This window comes from Parasteatoda tepidariorum, chromosome 2 (genome assembly GCF_982258835.1).
Source record: "Parasteatoda tepidariorum strain Cologne lab strain chromosome 2, Ptep-v5.0, whole genome shotgun sequence".
In the NCBI taxonomy this organism is placed as follows: Eukaryota; Metazoa; Arthropoda; class Arachnida; order Araneae; family Theridiidae; genus Parasteatoda; species Parasteatoda tepidariorum.
The window spans coordinates 115,958,100-115,976,072 of record NC_141756.1 but is presented as its reverse complement, the minus strand read 5'-3'; the positions used below and the strand labels follow the sequence as shown (position 1 = coordinate 115,976,072).

Below are 17,973 nucleotides of genomic sequence, written 5' to 3'. Positions count from 1 at the left end.
GACATATAATTTTTTCATTTATTTTAAAACGGTGAGCTCATACCAACAAAAACTGAAAATTAGAAAAAGAAATGTTTAAAATCTTTTACTTTTAACGAGGTTTACTTCAATAGTAGAAGTAATACTAACTAACTGTATAGCAGTATTATAAGTGGTCTAACTTTTAATTAATAATAAATTCTCATTGGCGAAAAAACTACTATACATTTTGCTTGTAAATGTAGGGAAACGATCGAAACTTGCATAGCTATCGGGTACAAAACTCCAGTAGAGATAAGTGCTCTATTTAGTGAAAAAGTGGATGAACCTCGTTGATTGCAATATCAAATAGTTCATCTAAATCTGCCATTTACTGCAAGTTAATGAAACTTAGCAGTAAATGGCAGATTTTCCACATTATTGCAGAAAAAAATTCAAAAGAAATAGCAGCGCTTCTTCTCAAACATTATGAGACAAATGGTTGAAAAATACTATTCTGAATAAAAGATTAAAAAAATTTTTTAGATTAAACACACACAAAGAAATCAGCCAAAGAATAATTTCAATTATAAATATTTTATTTACAAAATTCATCTTAACAAATAATATAATTTTGTATAATAAACAACCTACTTTAAATTTAATAAATGATTAAAAAAAAATACTTTGACGACAAATAAAAATTTAAACAGCTAAATCAAACACTGTCTTAAATGTATATCATAAAATAAATGAGAAACTCTAAAAACATCAGTTCATAAATAATGCATTCAATAAATATTTAGTTCCAAAATATTTAGATTGAGTTTTTTTTTATTCTTGTTACAAAAAGTCCTTTTATTTAAAAATCTCTTAAACAGATCTTCAAAAAATAATAATAATAATAATTAGTTCATTATTTCTTGTAATGGTAGAGAATTCAAAAAAGCTTTGTTCTTAAATTTTCAGTCACTCATTTCCTTTTTATAACAGTTTATTGAGAAAAATATTATTTAAATTACAAATTTTTATAGAAAATTTAAATTTTCGGAGGATAAAATATCTTGAAAAGAGGAGGATTCAGCAATGCATGGATTTCCCCCCGCTAAGTACCATAATTTGCAGAGTAACACAAGGAAACAAAAATTTAATCACACAAGATTACACACATGAGGATAAAATCTAATTTAACATACATACTTAATTATTGGCAAGTTGATAGAATGCATCAGACCAAAGTTAGAAACATTTATGGTGATAGCAGTGTGGAAATGATAAGCACGTGCAGTAATAAAAAATTTTTTTTATTCTAACAAATTTAACCAGCAACCTAAAACACATTAAACAACACGTCTATACATGCAATATTCAAAAATTCATACTCGATCACTTAATTAGAGGAACATGCAGAGAGATAAAATTTTAAGAAGTGCATTTTAAGTTTTAAAAACTCAATTTTGTAAAAATGATTCGAAGGTGTTTTATAAATGGCTCTATTAGAGAATTTTAAGCTAAAAATTGATCAAAATTAACCTAAAAATTATCAAGAAGGGAGGAAGAAACTATGCAAATTAAAACATAATAAATTCATTTGTAAAAATTTTCATGTAATCTATTTATTAAGTTTTCAAATTTATGAAAAAGTTATAGCTTCATGAATAATTTTAGTTTTTAAAATTACGAGCTTTAATAAATTTTAAAATGAAAACAAATTATATTACTTGGAAAAAAAATCATGAAACTGAAATTATTATATAACATTATTAAAATAATTTAATTAAAATCATTAAATTCAAATAAAATCATGAGTACAAAAATTAACAATAATCGATTACGCCAAATTTTTTCAGAAAAAAATATTTCAATGAAAGCTAACATACTTGTAGAAATAATCACAATGCATTTAAACATAGATGATAGATAGACTGTGAAATTATACAATTTTCAATTATTTTTACAACACGAAAAGTCACTATCTCCTTTAAAATCAAAAATTTTTTAATAAAAAAAATACATACATTATTAATAGGATGATAGAAAGTGGTGATAATAATTTATTCTCGAAACAGTTAATCAAAAAGACTTAGGTTTGAAACCAAAGATTTTTCCTCTTGCTCGATGTATTTAATAATATCTAATTCTTTTAATCCATCTGTTATGCTAGAAGATGAATTATCAATAGATTCAGCTTTGTTAGCATTCTCAGAATCCAAATCAGCAGATCCAGTTTCCGACCTTTTTGAGGTTTTTGGTGGCGGTTTTGGTTTCAGAGGTGGTTTTGGTTTCATCCCTCCTACACTTGGTTTCGGCGAAGTGACTGGCGGTTTAGGTTTTGAAACATTTTCATTCTTGTTCAAAAACACTTTACGGGGCAACACCTATACAACATATGCAAGTTTATTTAAAACTTTCAATCAATCATATTTTATTTAAAAGTATTTTTTATATAAATTAAAACAATCAAAAAAATAAAAATTCAAAGTTGCAATTTAGTAAAACTAGTACAACATGCGAATTGCTCTTATTTCGTAAGATGAATGCTTTGTACCATTTGGATTAGAAATCAGGAAATTTTTTTTTTTTTTGAATAAGATTAATGTGAAAAATTTTGAAATAGGTAGAACACATTTTTGTATTAATACTTATATAAATCAATAAAAAGTACATTATGCTTTACAATTAATCATGCATAATTAGAGCAATGATTACTAATGGGTTATTACTAGAGCCCGGACTTTGATGACCTAAAAAATCTCAACTAATGCCCTTAAAAAGTGCAAAAAATGCCCTTAAAAATGCAAAAATTGCGCAAAAAATGCCTTAAATAAAGTAAAAATATTGAATTAAAAAAATGTTTTGCTCTTCAAAATTATTATGAGTCATTTAAAAGATATAAAGCAATGCAATACTTGTTCTACGCTCATTAAAGTTTGAAAAATATGTTTTATATCCTAAAATAACAAAAAAAAGGAAAATATATTGACACCAAAATATTTTTATTATATGTATAAAAACTTTAATGGATATAACAACTTCCATCTCATAATATTACTAAATATCAGAATTACATTGGATTATTAAATGTTTTTTGATAATTTGAAATGTAAACGAGCGTCTCTTGTCTGAAAGTAAATTTTCATTCCTGCAAAAGCTTCTTTCAACGTCTACTGATGTTATAGGTGCGTACTTGAAAAAGACGGTCTTACTTACTGACAATTCTTCTTCAATTTGTAAAGATGTTGCTTCACCTGTTAATATCCTATAGATTTTCTTTATTGTTTGGAAGCCAGTGTAATAATGAAAATTGATAAAAAATAATAAAAATTGTAAAAAATTAACAGAAAACTTAAAATGCATTAAAATGCAAAATACGCCCCAAAATTTCAAGAAAAATGCCCTATAAATCTAAAAAAATGCTCTAAAAGACAAAAAATGTCCAAAAATGCAAATGTCATCAAAATCCGGGCGTTAGTTATTACTAATGGGCTATTCGTAATCATTGCTCTCAGTATGAAAAAAGTACAAACACTATAGGTCCTTAACTAATATTCTAATATTTAAGCGAGATATCGTAACAAAAGAAACTGAAATTAATCTATTTAAGAAAAAAAAAATTGAAATGGAACAAAATGTCGAATGAATTTGTCTTTTATTCTGGCACGCATGCGAAAAAAATTTTGACCCACAAAAATGAATAATCCTGTTTTAAATAATTATTAGTAAGCTTATAAGTAGGAAAAAAAATATTTTTACGCATACTTACAATATATATATATATATATATACAGTGGAGCATCGTTTATACGACGAAGGGACCACCGAAAAACGTCGTATAAACGATAACGTCGTATAATCGATTTTTACTTCTAAAACTGAAACTAACTCTGTTTTCAGTTAATTTTAATGTTTAACGTGTTGATTTACATACATTTCTAAATTAGACAAAGCAAAACAAACAAATAACCAAAGAAGAAAAATTGCAGTGAGCAATTTGAATGCATGTTACCTTTAATTATATTTTCTTGCTATTGATCTCTACAATGCTTTGAATAGCGAGTTGAACTTACTGCTTTCTATGACGCAATTTAAATTTCTAATCACGGCCAAATCTAATGGCTGAAGCACACTTGTGCAATTTGCAGGAAAAAAGAGAGCTTTTACATTTTCCAAAATAATTAGTATCGATGGGTACGCTGGACATAGGTCGATAAATAGCAAAATTTTACGCTTTTGCCTCTTCATAATATTGTCTAGTTTTTTCAGTCATCTAGTAAAAATTACGGTCGTCATCTAAGCATTCTTGTTGTCACTCTTTTCTGTATCATTCATGTTGGCAAATTCCACCCTTTTTTAAAATACACAAGAAAAAATAAAAAATTAAATAAACGTGAACAAAATCTAAAAACCGACGTATAACCGATTCTGTGCGTCGTATAAACGATATATTTTTACATTAAAATGAATAGGAATGATTTGGGACCACACTAAAACGTCGTATAAATGTAAACGTCGTATAAGTGATCGTCGTATAAGTGATCGTCGTATAAACGATGCTCCACTGTATATATATATAAAATATTTTTGACCTACGAAAAAAAGACTTCAATTATAATTCCGTAATGACAGAGTTAACCTATAAAGCAAATAAAAAAAATAAATAAAATAATAATTTAAAGTGACACACACACAATAAAAAGTACGGTACTTCCGCTTAAGAAGATACACAATACGGCTTGGCACATTCTGTATTATCTGCATCAGTAATTTAAAACACAGTTAAGACCAAGTTCAGGTAAAGCAAGAGAAAACCATGAGGTTTCAGGTGCTGAAAAAGTGTTTTTCTCAAAATGCAGACAAAATAGAGCAGGATTACGTTCGCCAATGCGTTTATCCTGTCATAATTTGTTTGCTTATATTTTGAAGAAGAAAAGAAATCTTTTTCAGCACTTGAAACCTCATGGTTTACGTGAACTTACCTTTTTATATACTTTAAATTACTAGTGCACGTAAAGCAGAATTTGAATAGATACGTTTCTCCCGTGGTATAGTGTTCTCCTAAGAATAATTAATTCTGTAGAGAAAAGGGCCAGCCAAAAGAATCTTTCTGCTATTCTGATAATAATGATAAAAAAAAGAAGAGGTTTCTTATGCGAAAAAAAACAAAAAACAAACATAAAGTTGAAATACCTCTGGTTTTTTATTCTCGGTCATTTCTATCTTCCCTAAAGATTTCTTCCTTGGCAAGGGTACGGGTTTTGATGAGATAGTTGGTTCACTACTTTCTATCTTGACTTCAGATGGAGGAGGAACAATAGGTAAGGGCGACAAGTCCAGCAAATCATCCAAATTTTCCTTTGAGCTGAAACAATTACTACTTAACTATTCCGTGGAAGCAATTCATTGATTTTTAAGCTATCACAAGAACAAGTAAATTAGAATTTAGGAATGTGTCACTCTCTGTGTTAAAGTTATTTTAATGCTCATGCTGGGCCTGATCAAAAAATGCGGGGGTCCTAGGCACAGAACTTTCTTTATCTCTTCCTACCTACCACGCTTGTCACTAAGTGCCACACTTGAGTAATTTGACTTCAGATTTTTATATTTAGTTATTTAAAATTAAAATATTTGAGCTAAAATAATTTTGACACTGAATGTATTTAATAGCCTAAACCTACAAACAAAGAATAAAATGGGAAGGCCACGTAATCAGAATGGATGAAGACAGTACCACAAAAAGTTTTCAATGCCAGACCAGTTGTCACACGAAAAAGAGGCAGGCCGAATTTGAGATAGATAGATGGCCTAGAGAAAGACCTTTCGGTCTTAAAAACTGGAAAACACTAACAGGAAAAAGGTTAGCCTGGAAAAAACTTCTTGAGAAGGCAAATGCCCACCTTGGGCTGTCGAGCCATTGATGATGATGAAATGTACTGATCGCAGGGCTTTAGTAATAAATGATATTTTTAACTGCTGAATAAAAATAGATGAAATATTGACTGAGTCATGTCAATCCGATCTTCATTTCTAGACAACGATTCAAATAAGTTTATTTTAAAATCATATAATTTCGTTCAATTCTTTTGGTTTTAAACTCTCAATTTAGAAAACAAACAAAATTAAAAATGTAATAATAACAGAGTAAAATAAATAATATAGATAATACATTTCAATTTTTTAATATTTATTAATAATTTATTAATATTTTACTCTGAAAAAGGCAAAAGCTGAACACGGTTAACTTTAATGAAACATTTATTAATAGATTCAGCATAAGAAATAGTCATTGGACCACGAGACCATTATCCTCGAAAGAATCATCCGTCCAACTTCTTCATTCAGCAGCGCCCCTGTATTGAACTTCGATTGATTTCAATGTTTAAAAAACTATCTAATTAGTTATTCTTTAACTTGCAGTGCTGCGTGCAGCCAACTTCCAGCTTTCGATGTCGATAGTATTAATTGTTATACCTTCCCTAGCAGCAAAATATCTTGGGCCCTCATTGAACGAACACTACATACACGAAACTTGGCCCTATGTAGAATTGTCCTATTCATCCGGTATTTTATAGTCACTTTTCAACCCATATCGGCCCTATGTAGAATTGTCCTATTCACCCGATATTTCACAGCCACTTTTCAACCCATATCGGCCCTATATAGAATTGTCCTATTCACCCGATATTTTACAGCCACTTTTCAACCCATATCGGCCCTATGTAGAAGTGTCCTATTCACCCGATATTTTACAGCCACTTTTCAACCCATATCGGCCCTATGTAGAATTGTCCTATTCACCCGATATTTCACAGCCACTTTTCAACCCATATCGGCCCTATATAGAATTGTCCCATTCATCCGATATTTTACAGTCATTGTTCAGCTAATATAAGCCGTATATTGATTGTATATAGCCCGATATTGGCCTCCTATAGGACCCCTATTTAAAAAATCTAGACATCCCAATAGTGGTCCCTCGGTGTATGTTCATATAGGAACGCCCATTTTGAGACCCACCACTGGGGCCAAGGTAAGATGGTTGCTAGGGTTTTATTTTATTAAATTTGTTAACTTAATTATTGCATTTTCCCCGTCTTTGCCCCACAAATCACTAGTAATAATGGAAAATGAATAAGCAAACAAACAGGTTAAGGAAGTTTTAAGTAACATTTCCTGTTTACGATTTTTTTTTTTTAAATTAAAAAAATAAAATAACGCAACATAAATGGAGATCTTTCAAGAACCACCATTACTCATCCACGCAAACTAGCGTGAGCTCAACTTAAATGCGCCATTCTTTCTTATTCTCTCCCCTCTATACTGCATGAAAACTTCTGAAATGCAGCATCAAGTTCTGATCAATCAGAAAAGACGTCTCTCTCTTCTTTTTCATACTTAAAAATAATATTCATTTCATACTCAGCCGATGTAAAACAGCCGCGTCGAAAAGTCTTTTTAACTTCTTAAAAGCATAGAACGTGACATTTGATAGATGCATCATGCATATTTCTTTAATCAGCCATGCATCACACCGTTTTTGTTGTAGCTTTTTTTTTTCAGGAGTATAAAAACTATTTAACTCGGAGAAGAAAAAAAGACGTAAGAAAAAATCTCAATAATAATAAAGACTACAAAAGTCATTGGTTATTAGTATACTACACCATTAGTATAGTATTTTTTAAGGGTTCGGTCATCACATGATAAAACGCTTTGTAGCGAAAAATGTGACATTTGCTGTGGCAGTTATTTTGGATAACTGTTATTTTGACATTAAACATATTTGAAATGTTATGCATTATGTGAGCTCATAATTTCGAATATGAATAGGCATTTAACTCATCAAAGATAGTCGAAAATTTCTTTTTAAATTCATTTAAAAAGAGAGCTCTGAATAAAAAAAAAAGAAAAAAAGAACACTTTAGAACAAAAAAAGTTTTGAACTGATTTCTATTAAAGAGGTTCACCTCATTATGCATTAGTAATACTTATTTAAATACTCAAGCAAGCAAGCAATAATGTGTACAAGAACTCTATTTCAACAGGGATTTTTTCAGGAATCTTAGGGAATTTTCTAAAAAGTACAAAAACCAGGAGAATTTTAATTAAACCAGTAGACTAAGAGAAACTGGCAAAATCCAGTAGTCTATTGGAAAATCCAGTACAGTTGGCAGCTATGTGTTTGTTTAAGTTCGGCTCACCTTCAGAGAGAAGGTTTCTTTGCTAATTATGAAAATGGCTCAACAGGTCATAATGAAAAAAAAAGACAGAATTTTGTAAAAATAGAAAGCATGTGTTATCAAGGCGAAAATTGTCAGCCAAATTTAAAAAAAAAAGTTTCATAACATTCTAAAATATTTTATCTATTTATCCGTTCATAAGTTCAGACAATTATTTATTGCAAGATAGTAGACAAACATTTGAAATAAATATATTTCAATTTAAGATACTTAGATTGTGATTTTTTTCTCTAAAGGTGAACGAACTTCGAAAAACACCCTTAAAGAATTTGGCAAATATTGCGGTTCATTTAATTTGTAATAAGGTTCAATAGTTCTGAGCTTGACGTCGAGATGGCTTAAAATATACCCCTATTCTATTAGTTTCAGTTAATCTGATGAATCTTTAATTTTTCACAGTTCCTGATGTTTATTTTTGTTGCAACAAAAATGTAATGTTGCAAAAAATTTTCAAAACTCTTAACACCGAGGAAAATAAAGAAACCACAGTTTGGGTGTCTTCAACTCGAAGCAGAGCTTTAGTTTAGCTCTATAGGAAAATAATTTATTGAAATTTGGACAAAATTTAACCTGACAGTCATGAATAATTGCTACGATCTGACATTCTCGATTGTCAAATTGCAGGGCTAAAGAGAATAGAAGGGCTGGTTCACTCCTTTGAAGTATCTCTTGCCGCGCCGATCCTCCCACGTCACTCTAGTGTCGTCACTTTGGCGCAAAGCTCGCACTTTTACTTCAAGAACGGAGCGTTTGGCCTTACTAGCTCTAACTAACATTGGATCATTTCTTTTTTCGAGATATTCTAAGACATTTGTTATTTTCTATAATGACTTTCCTCAGTTTTTGCAGTGAATTTACAAGAATTTAAAACTATTATCGAAATGCCAGTTTGCGCGATAACAACTTGCAAAAATTCTGATATAAAAACAAAAGGAAAAAGTATAATTTTTCGCGTGTTCCCTAAAGTAAATGAACAACTATGTAAAGAATGGATTCCGAAATGACACAGTTAATATAAAACAGCAATACGTTTATTCTGTCGTAAAGAACTTTTATAAAAATTCATTATCTAAATAGAAACCGCCTCGTTACTTCATAAAGAAAGGCAGGTGAAAAGAATTAAAAAATAGATAAAGTCAAAGAAAATTAAAATGTAAGTAAAAAGTATAAATAAAATATATAGTATATAGTTGAAATTCTCCTAATTTCATAACATATTTTTTAATGTAGTTATTCTAAATATTTACAATTTTTTTTAAAAATTATATTCTCTTCAATTTTAATATCTATAAATTATATCATCGTAAATTTAAATGTCTATAAACAATTGTAAAATTTCTAATGTCATTATGAACCTAAATTATTATTTTGTTTCAGTAATTAGCGTTTAAGGTTGATGTTTCCTAATGATGAAGTATGAACAGATTGCTATTAACGACATATTTTAAAATCAGGGATTCTAAATTTAACTTAACTTACCTTTATAAAAGAATATGTAGATAAAAAAAGTGTCGATATATGCCTTCATTTTTCTTAATAGTTAAAGTTAAAACTGAACTTTTTAAAATAAAGTATTTATCGTGTCATTTTCACCAACTAGCAAAACATTTTTATAAGTTTAAAATGGTATTTTTTTAATATAATAACCAAGAAAGTTTTTTTTGAACTATGTTTATGAACGGAAATAATGTGTTAATTACGTAAAGTTTGAAGGCTAATAACCAGAAAAAGTCTAACTTATTTTTACAAAGAGAAAGATGCAAAGTTATCATATCTTTGCTTGCGATCTCCGAGATCTGTGGACACAGTGACGTCATGAGGAGGGAAATCGTAGCTTCAGCTCTAAGAGCGGAGTGAACTAGCCCTTGTATTCTCTTTAGCCCTGGTCAAATTGTCGAATCCGCCATTTTGAAGTTGATCTTCGGAACTAAAATGAATGACATTAAAATCTATACAAAATCACTTAGTTTTAAAATATTAAACAATTACATCTTGTACTCGGGAGTAAGTGGACTGAAATAAATAAATTTTGAAAAAAAAAAAAAAAAAAAAACCATTGTCATGCACTAGCGTTTTACATTAAGATATACTTGAATTTATCTTTCGTGTTCTATACTGTTCTAGAATAAAAATTTGTATTCGCAAAGTTCCCCCCCCCCCCCAAATGATTAAAGGAAAAAAAATCACCCTACATTAAATGGATCAATTACGCAGACGATACACAGAAAATTCATATACTTTTTGGGATATATATATCTTCATCTATCCGAATTGTCCATTTGGTGAGGTTTTTCCATTTTTCGAACAGAGTTCATACTTAGAAATAAGAAATATTCTCCCTGACTTTTGCAGGTAGATTTACGAAAAATTCCGGCGAAACTTAAAAAAAAAATTTAAAAAAACACGTCAATATTCTCAAGGAAGAGGTTTCAAATTCCTAACTCCAGCATCCACTCGAACACTTCCGCAGAAAAGCTTTAAGAACAATAGAATCTCGATGATACACTTCATGACGGTCTCTCTTTTTTCTAAATCCTTAATTGCGGAAGCGGCGTATATTAGGGATGCAAACGGGAGTGAAATAGGATAGGGTGTCAAATTTCCTCACAATTCTCGGTTTTGGAGAAAAATTTCGCTGTTCCCTAACTTTTTTTTCTTTCTTTCGATTCTCGTCGTCCCTGATAATTCCCGTTGCGTACGGACCTTGTTCGAAACTCTTCCGACAGGAAAAATAAAAAAATCCATATTTTAAGTACTTTATCTACGAAGCAAAGCTTCAATTTTTTTTAACTCAAAATATCATCTCGCATTAATGAATTATGTGGTTTTTTAGAATGGTCAAAAAAATTTAAATATTTTGAATGTCATAATATTTTTTTTAAAAATCACCAATAAGGCAAGATTTTTTCATTCAAATAAAAATTATCAAAATTAATGACAAATCCGTAATTTTTACAAGTTTTTATGTAGATTTAGAGTAACTTTTAAAATAAGAGATCACAAACGCTTGTCATTTCCACAAAACCGTAACTTTTCTTCGTATGGACCCTCCGATTTAATTTCCGATTTAACAACACAGTAAACTAAACTTGACCTAACAGTCTCAAATAACTGTTGCAAACTGACAGCAGCTATGAAAATAGGGAAGTGACGATAAATCTTACAAAAAGCAGCCTTAATAAATGACAATTCTCAATTTGTACAAGATTTCGACGAGCCCAAATAATGGAGTGGTAGAGTTATTTTTAAAATACTTAAGTATCAGATCAAAAAATGCTCTTTTATTCTCTTAAAACTGTGGCTTTTCTAACTTTGTGCTACTTTTATAATAAGCTCAGGTAAATGAACCTAAAAAATCACGTATTTCTAAGAACAGATTTTCAAAAAATGTTCGAATAACACTCATAGAATCATTTTGGAAGAACAAATATCTGAAGTTTCTGAAAACTTATGAAATGCTATGATTATACTCTCATCTGCGAACTTATCTCTGAAAGGACATAGCAAAATAACGTCCCTATATATCAACATCAAATCTCACACACAACTGTTTTCCTCGCCAAGGAATCATTTTTCATCGTTGGTTTCCCAAAAACGGGATAGAGAAACGGCATCCTATCAATTTAACCCAATCTTCCTTTTGTGGAAGGTGGAACTCTCAAAGATAAAACAGCATTAAGCAACATTTCTTTTACTGAAATCATGGTTGATCATCATTTGAGCTGACAGCAGTCGGGACAAAAGAATAATGGCGCCCGAACACTGGCGACTAGAGCGCGATATTTCAGCTGTAAGGGACATCCGCAAAGTCTTATTGAATTAAATGCAACAGGCAAAGGAATCATCTTCTGTTTTTGGAAAGAGCGATTGCACACCACCTCCGAAGTTTCTACCCTCGTCTCATCTCATGAAGAATGTCGTTAAGGGGGGTGGTCGTATCATTCGAGAATGTTCGATACTAGGTAATAAATATAACTAAAAATATGAGGGATTTTTTTATTTTTATTTTTACAAATAACAACTTTATAATAAGCTATTAAGAAAGGTGTGATGGTAATTATTAGATTTACGCAGACGTCCGAAAATTATTGCTATGGAAAACTTAGGCAATTTATTAAAGCCAGTTTTGTGACCGCTTCCTTTTACCAAATTTTTTTTTGGAGAAAAAAAAATTCACAAAAAAACAACATATTTTTTTACTTCTTATATTTTTTACTTATATTTTTTTACTACAAGGAACTAAAACAAAACATAATACACAAGTTGAAATTTTGATTTTTTTTATAAAAATATTAATTTACATTACAGTAAATAAGAGTAAGAAATATTTAATTTACCTTCAGTTTACTATTCCGATTTATCTCGGGCAAATGAATAAAGTTAAATATTAGTCTTTGTATGATAGTTTTTAAAACAAGGGACAACAGAAAGTGATAATTTCCAAAAGCCAGCTATTTTTTTTTCTTTGTAACTTTCAGGAACTTTCGAATATACAATCGCACAAAACACGTATGCAGCCAACAGCAAAACTCCCAAACAAAACTTGCCTAACTTCCAATCAAAGCAAATTATTTTTACTTGCTTCCGATCGAGTAAAAATGTGACCAGGGTTCCCACTCTTTTAACAAAGCAAAAATTAAGCACTTGTAAGGACATTTTTTTTAAAAAAACTTTTTGCAAAAATTAAGGACTTTAAAAACAGTATAATTGTTTATCATCGAATAAACATATGCCAACCAGTGACAGTGCAAATTATTTACATTTCTAAAACAAAAAATTAAAAATAATAATAATAAACAATTTTATTATAATGTAAGCACTGATATAATTGTATTAATTAACAGGGCTAGCCAACGAAATACCAGGTAATTTTTGTAAACGCGGGTCGGAATTTTTAAAAATATTTTCAGATTATTAAAAGTTAACGCCATTCAGATCGTAAAAGTTATGAAACTAATCTGCATTCCATTTTGAATGATTTCATTGTAACTGAATGGTAAAATTTAGCGCAGCTATTTTTTCATGAATATTAAAATAAAAAAAATTAAAAACAGTATATTAAGTTGCAATGTTAACTGAATAAAATGATTATTAAAATCTAAGGACCATTTAGTTGAGTAGACTTAAATTTTTATGTAACAATCTGCTTATCCTTAGGAAATAAAAATAATAGCGTAACAATCTATAACTTTAAAAAAAAAATTTAAGTCCTCAATGGGTTCCAATTATTTATAAAACCTACCTTTCACTTGATAGGAAACGTGGTTAATACCTGCTTGAAAGTAAACCTCCCACGATTCGCAGGAAAAAAAAAGCAATGCGTACCTGTAAAAGTCCTGAGGATTCATGGAGTTGATAATTCACAATTGATTATCTATCAAGCGTCTGAATAAATGTTTCATTTATATGAACACCTCAAAGATTATACTTCTGTTCTCTTTTCTTACCCCAGCTGTGTTAAATACATGAGTCTTCAAATTGATAAGAAGTGAGGTCGAAGCATTGAGAGCATTTAAGACGACTTCATTGCAACTTGAGGGGGTCTCATAACCGGTGTGGTCCAGATGAAAAGATCAATATATGCTGCTGTCCAAATGATTTCACAAGAGCAATCACAAGAAAATAACATTTCAGAGCAAAAAGGACTACCCGCGTCCGGTTACGCGAGTGTCCATAACAGGAGGTTTCGCTACATATATATGTTCAAAATGTAGAGAAAGCATGGAAAAAATTACAAAATGAAAAAAGAGAAGAAAATTATTTAAAAAAAATATATAATAATAAAAATCCCTCAAAAAGGAAAAAGACAATATTTTCATCAGCTCACACGATTATATCCACAAAAAGGAGTGCTTTCCAATATCTATAATAAACTTATTGATTTTCTTCTTTTTGTGCTTTCTCTCTCTCTCTCTATATATATATATATATATATATATATATATATATACAGGGTGCGTTCTGAAAGTAATGCGCATGATTTTATTGCGACGCGACTATCAATCGCAGCGCACTCAGATTGGTCTAAAAATGTGGTAGGGAATTTGTCCTTCCAAATACGCCTGGTCTCAGGTCACTCCGAGTAGTAGGAGCGGTAGGACGTGTCTTTGCGCAAAGTCTTTTTTTCGATCGAGTCACAGCGTGATGGAGTGTTCGCAGGAAAGCGATAAAGTTTTGTGTGCGGTTTGGGAAGAATGCGACGGAAACTCATGACATGCTTCAAGACACCTTTAAGGTGGAATACATTTCGAGATCTCAGTGTGGAAGGTGGCATATGGCCTTCAAGGAGTGTCGGGAGAAGGTCACCGACGAGCCTCGTTCTGAACGCCCAACAATAGCCCGAACAGATGAAAACGTCCAGCGTGTGCGTGAAGTTTTGAAGTCAGACCGTCGGTTAAGCATTCAGGCAATCACCAACACCCTGAACTTGTCAAAATGTGTGGTACATGGGGTTGTGAAGGAGGATTTGCAAATGAGAAATGTCTGTGCGAAGCTTGTGCCGAAGGTGTTGACGGAGGAGCAAAACCTATCTGACCCAAAGTAAGACCCCCTTGGTGCCCCAGCCTCCCTATTTCCCTGACTTGGCACCGTGTGACTTTTTTTTGTTCCTGCGACTGAAAAGAGAGCTGAAGGGAAGGCACTGGGAGTCGGTAGAGAACATCCAAGCTCATGTTACAAGGTTCCTGAGAGGCAATCCTGTCGAGGAGTTCCTGGGTGCCTTCCAGGCGTGGCAGAATCGTTTTCGCAAGTGTATTGATGCACAAGGGAACTATTTTGAAGAATCTTAACCATTTGTACCCATAGGATCAATAAATCTATTTCTCCCAGAATATGAGCATTACTTTCAGAACGCACCCTGTATATATATATATATATATATATATATATATATATATATATATATATATATATATATATATATATATATAAAATAAGAATTGTTGTGTCGGGATTGCGACGAAAGTCTAATGTAATAAAAGCCGAGATCAATTCGACGCAAGCAGAATAAAAGTTCGACTGTGAGAGGATTTGGGCTAGTCGGTGATTGGGTGAGACATTTTGCCTCACATTATAATAGGCTGTTCTACACTTGGGAGATGGACATGAATCGGAAACACCATACTTTCAACCGCTCTCCTAACACAACTATATATTTTCCAGTTTCCCGCTCAAGAATTTGTCAAAGAAAACGCATCTTTATTCAGAAAACAAACAAACTTTTGTGACTAGATTCATAGCTCCAAGTGCCGTTTGCACTAATTAATTGGCGTATTTAAGGCTAAGCCCTTGAATTATTAAGATTGAATCCTAGTACGTGAAGGGTGGATCATTAGATCTAAAGTTATTTAAGGTGCCCACTTTCCATTTTTTTTGCACTGTACAATACCAAAAACATTGAAAATAAACAAAAACAATGGTATACTTTTACCTCTTTTTTTTAAAGTGAACATAAGTATTTTTAAAATGGCATAAGAAATATAATTCTAAAATGTTCACTTTAGATAAAGATCATGTGGTTTATTTATTTCATCTGGAAAAAATAAGTAAAAAAAAATAAGTCAAAAACTCTCGAATTAAAAACTCATATTGCGTAGCTGTTTTGGTTATTCAATAGCTTCGCTTTGATATTATTTTTTGGCTTATCAACTCAGTAATTTTTTTCAATCTTCATTTTTTTTTTTAGATCTGTTGCATCTTTACTCCAGCGCCATCTACAGTAACTTCTATTGTAACACTCAGAGTAGCAATAAACAAGCTGTCATAAGGTTGTAGTGGTGCTCTCTCTCTCTTGTCGTATTCCAATGTTAGCATTTACCAGATTTAGAAAAATAACTAATTTTAGGTCTTACCAGCGATATTACAGTCCGCATTAATTAGAAGGGAATATTCATGGATAAATTACCCCCCTTTTGTTATCCCGCATCAACAACAAGATCAAATACTTTTTCAATTGATATATGGATGGTCTCTTTGCTACGAATTTCTTATTTTATTAATTTATTTTTTTATCTAAAGAGAAAAAAAACTTCTTAATTATTTTTCTGTAGCCATTTTTAAATTACTTGATTTCACAGCAGAAATAGATTTTAAAAAAAACTTATCCTCGTATCCCAAATTCACTATTCTATTTTTTTTAAAAGAGGCAAACTGTTCAATCATAAATGAGATGTTTGAGGCTTTGGATATTCATCTAACATTTATCCATTTACAGAAATGAATAACAATAAAATTTAATGATTCTAAATTTGTTAACTGTCTACTAATTATAAACAAATGAAGAGGATAATGGAAGAAAGTTCTAAAGTTACATTTTGATGTTTTTTTATTTTATTTTTTATAACATGTAATGAAAAGTTACGTGTATAGATAACAAGAACTGCAAGTTTCTTCTACTGTGGAAAAAACCACCCGAGATGAAATGTATTTTTTCCAGCTCAAGTGGAAGAAAATCTTTTTCAAAAAGAAAGATCAAATATTAACACTATTTTTTTTAAACAATTTATAATTGCAATATAGTTTAAACAACAGCATTCATTTGCAAGCATTTTAAATGAATCATTTCGTCAATTTTATTATTTTTAAATGAAAGAATATTAAAAAACGATTGAAAAGAAAAATAAATTGAATGAATTTCTTAAGAAATTAAAACAGCTGTCATTCTATGTAAATGAGTATAGTCAAACCTAATTTTATTATTATATAAAGAGTTGTTAAAATATGCATTATTAATACTAAATTAACAAATAGCATAATAAACATACGCACTACTAAAAGGCAAGAAAACACAAAAAAACAATTACAAATAGTATACTAAGTTTTATAATCAAATACTGCTAAGTATGAAGACTCAAATCGACTCTTAAATGATATGAATTATCAACTATCTGATACTATATTAAATTTAATTTGCTTAAAATTTAGCTATTCTATTGCTCTAATTCTAAACATTTGTATTGATCTTTCAAGTTTTTTTTTTTTTCATTCTTCAAGTTTTTTCAAATGTCATGGAAGGGGCCGGGATAGCCTGGTCGGTAGGGCGCTGGGCCCATATCCAAGAGGTCGTGGGTTCGATCCTCGCCGGCCGAAGACTCCCCGTGTAGTAAATGGTGACTGATGCACGTTAAATCTGTCGAGTCTCAAAGTCCTCCATGTTCCCACAACAAATCAATACCTCTGGGGGTACTGATCCAGGAGTTTCCCTGTCTTCTGGATTAGTTCAAAATTACAAGGCTACGGAGTTGAACGTTAGTAGTCGTAAACCCATGAAGTTGGGTCGGCTGTTCAACGACGGTTATAAAATAAAATAAAATGTCATGGAAGAAAATAGATTCTTTCCATATGAAATGCCAATCCTTATAAAACATAAATTTTCTTTTCTGCCTGGTCACTTAACAAAACAGTTTACAAGACAGAAAATGTGCTTCACAAACAGTCTATTGACTTAAATATAGCATACGAAATTAAATTTAGCACTTCAATTGTTTGAAAATTTTTGAAATTCAGATTATTTTTATGAAAAAGATACCCAATTACAATTTAAAGAACAAAAAAAGTATATCACTTTATTTACTATTTTCAATAAATTCAATTGGAACAAATCAGAAAGGTTCAATTTTTTTTTAAATATTTGCTTATTTTATTTGAATTTAAAAAAAAAAGCAATTTCAGCAAACAATTCTGTAGTTACAGACATTGCAAATGAGAAGCGGAAGAACCATGCTTAAAATTACTACTGCATAAAAATGTAATTCATTTTGCTTTTGTTCTGTAATTATTCAAC

The 17,973-nt window shown here is 30.7% G+C and overlaps 1 protein-coding gene across 1 annotated transcript in view; it reads right to left on the bottom strand.

Moving 5' to 3' along the window:
- Positions 1-538: 538 nt before the first annotated feature.
- Positions 539-17,973, bottom strand: part of LOC147816087 (uncharacterized) — a 41,926-nt gene continuing 24,491 nt past the window's right edge. The window contains exons 8-9 of the mRNA XM_087158134.1: positions 5,146-5,317; positions 539-2,336 (exon numbers count right to left, since the gene is read on the bottom strand). Coding sequence (XP_087014260.1) covers positions 2,028-2,336; positions 5,146-5,317 — 481 coding nt within the window. The 3' untranslated portion in view covers positions 539-2,027. The remainder of the gene's footprint in view (positions 2,337-5,145; positions 5,318-17,973) is intronic.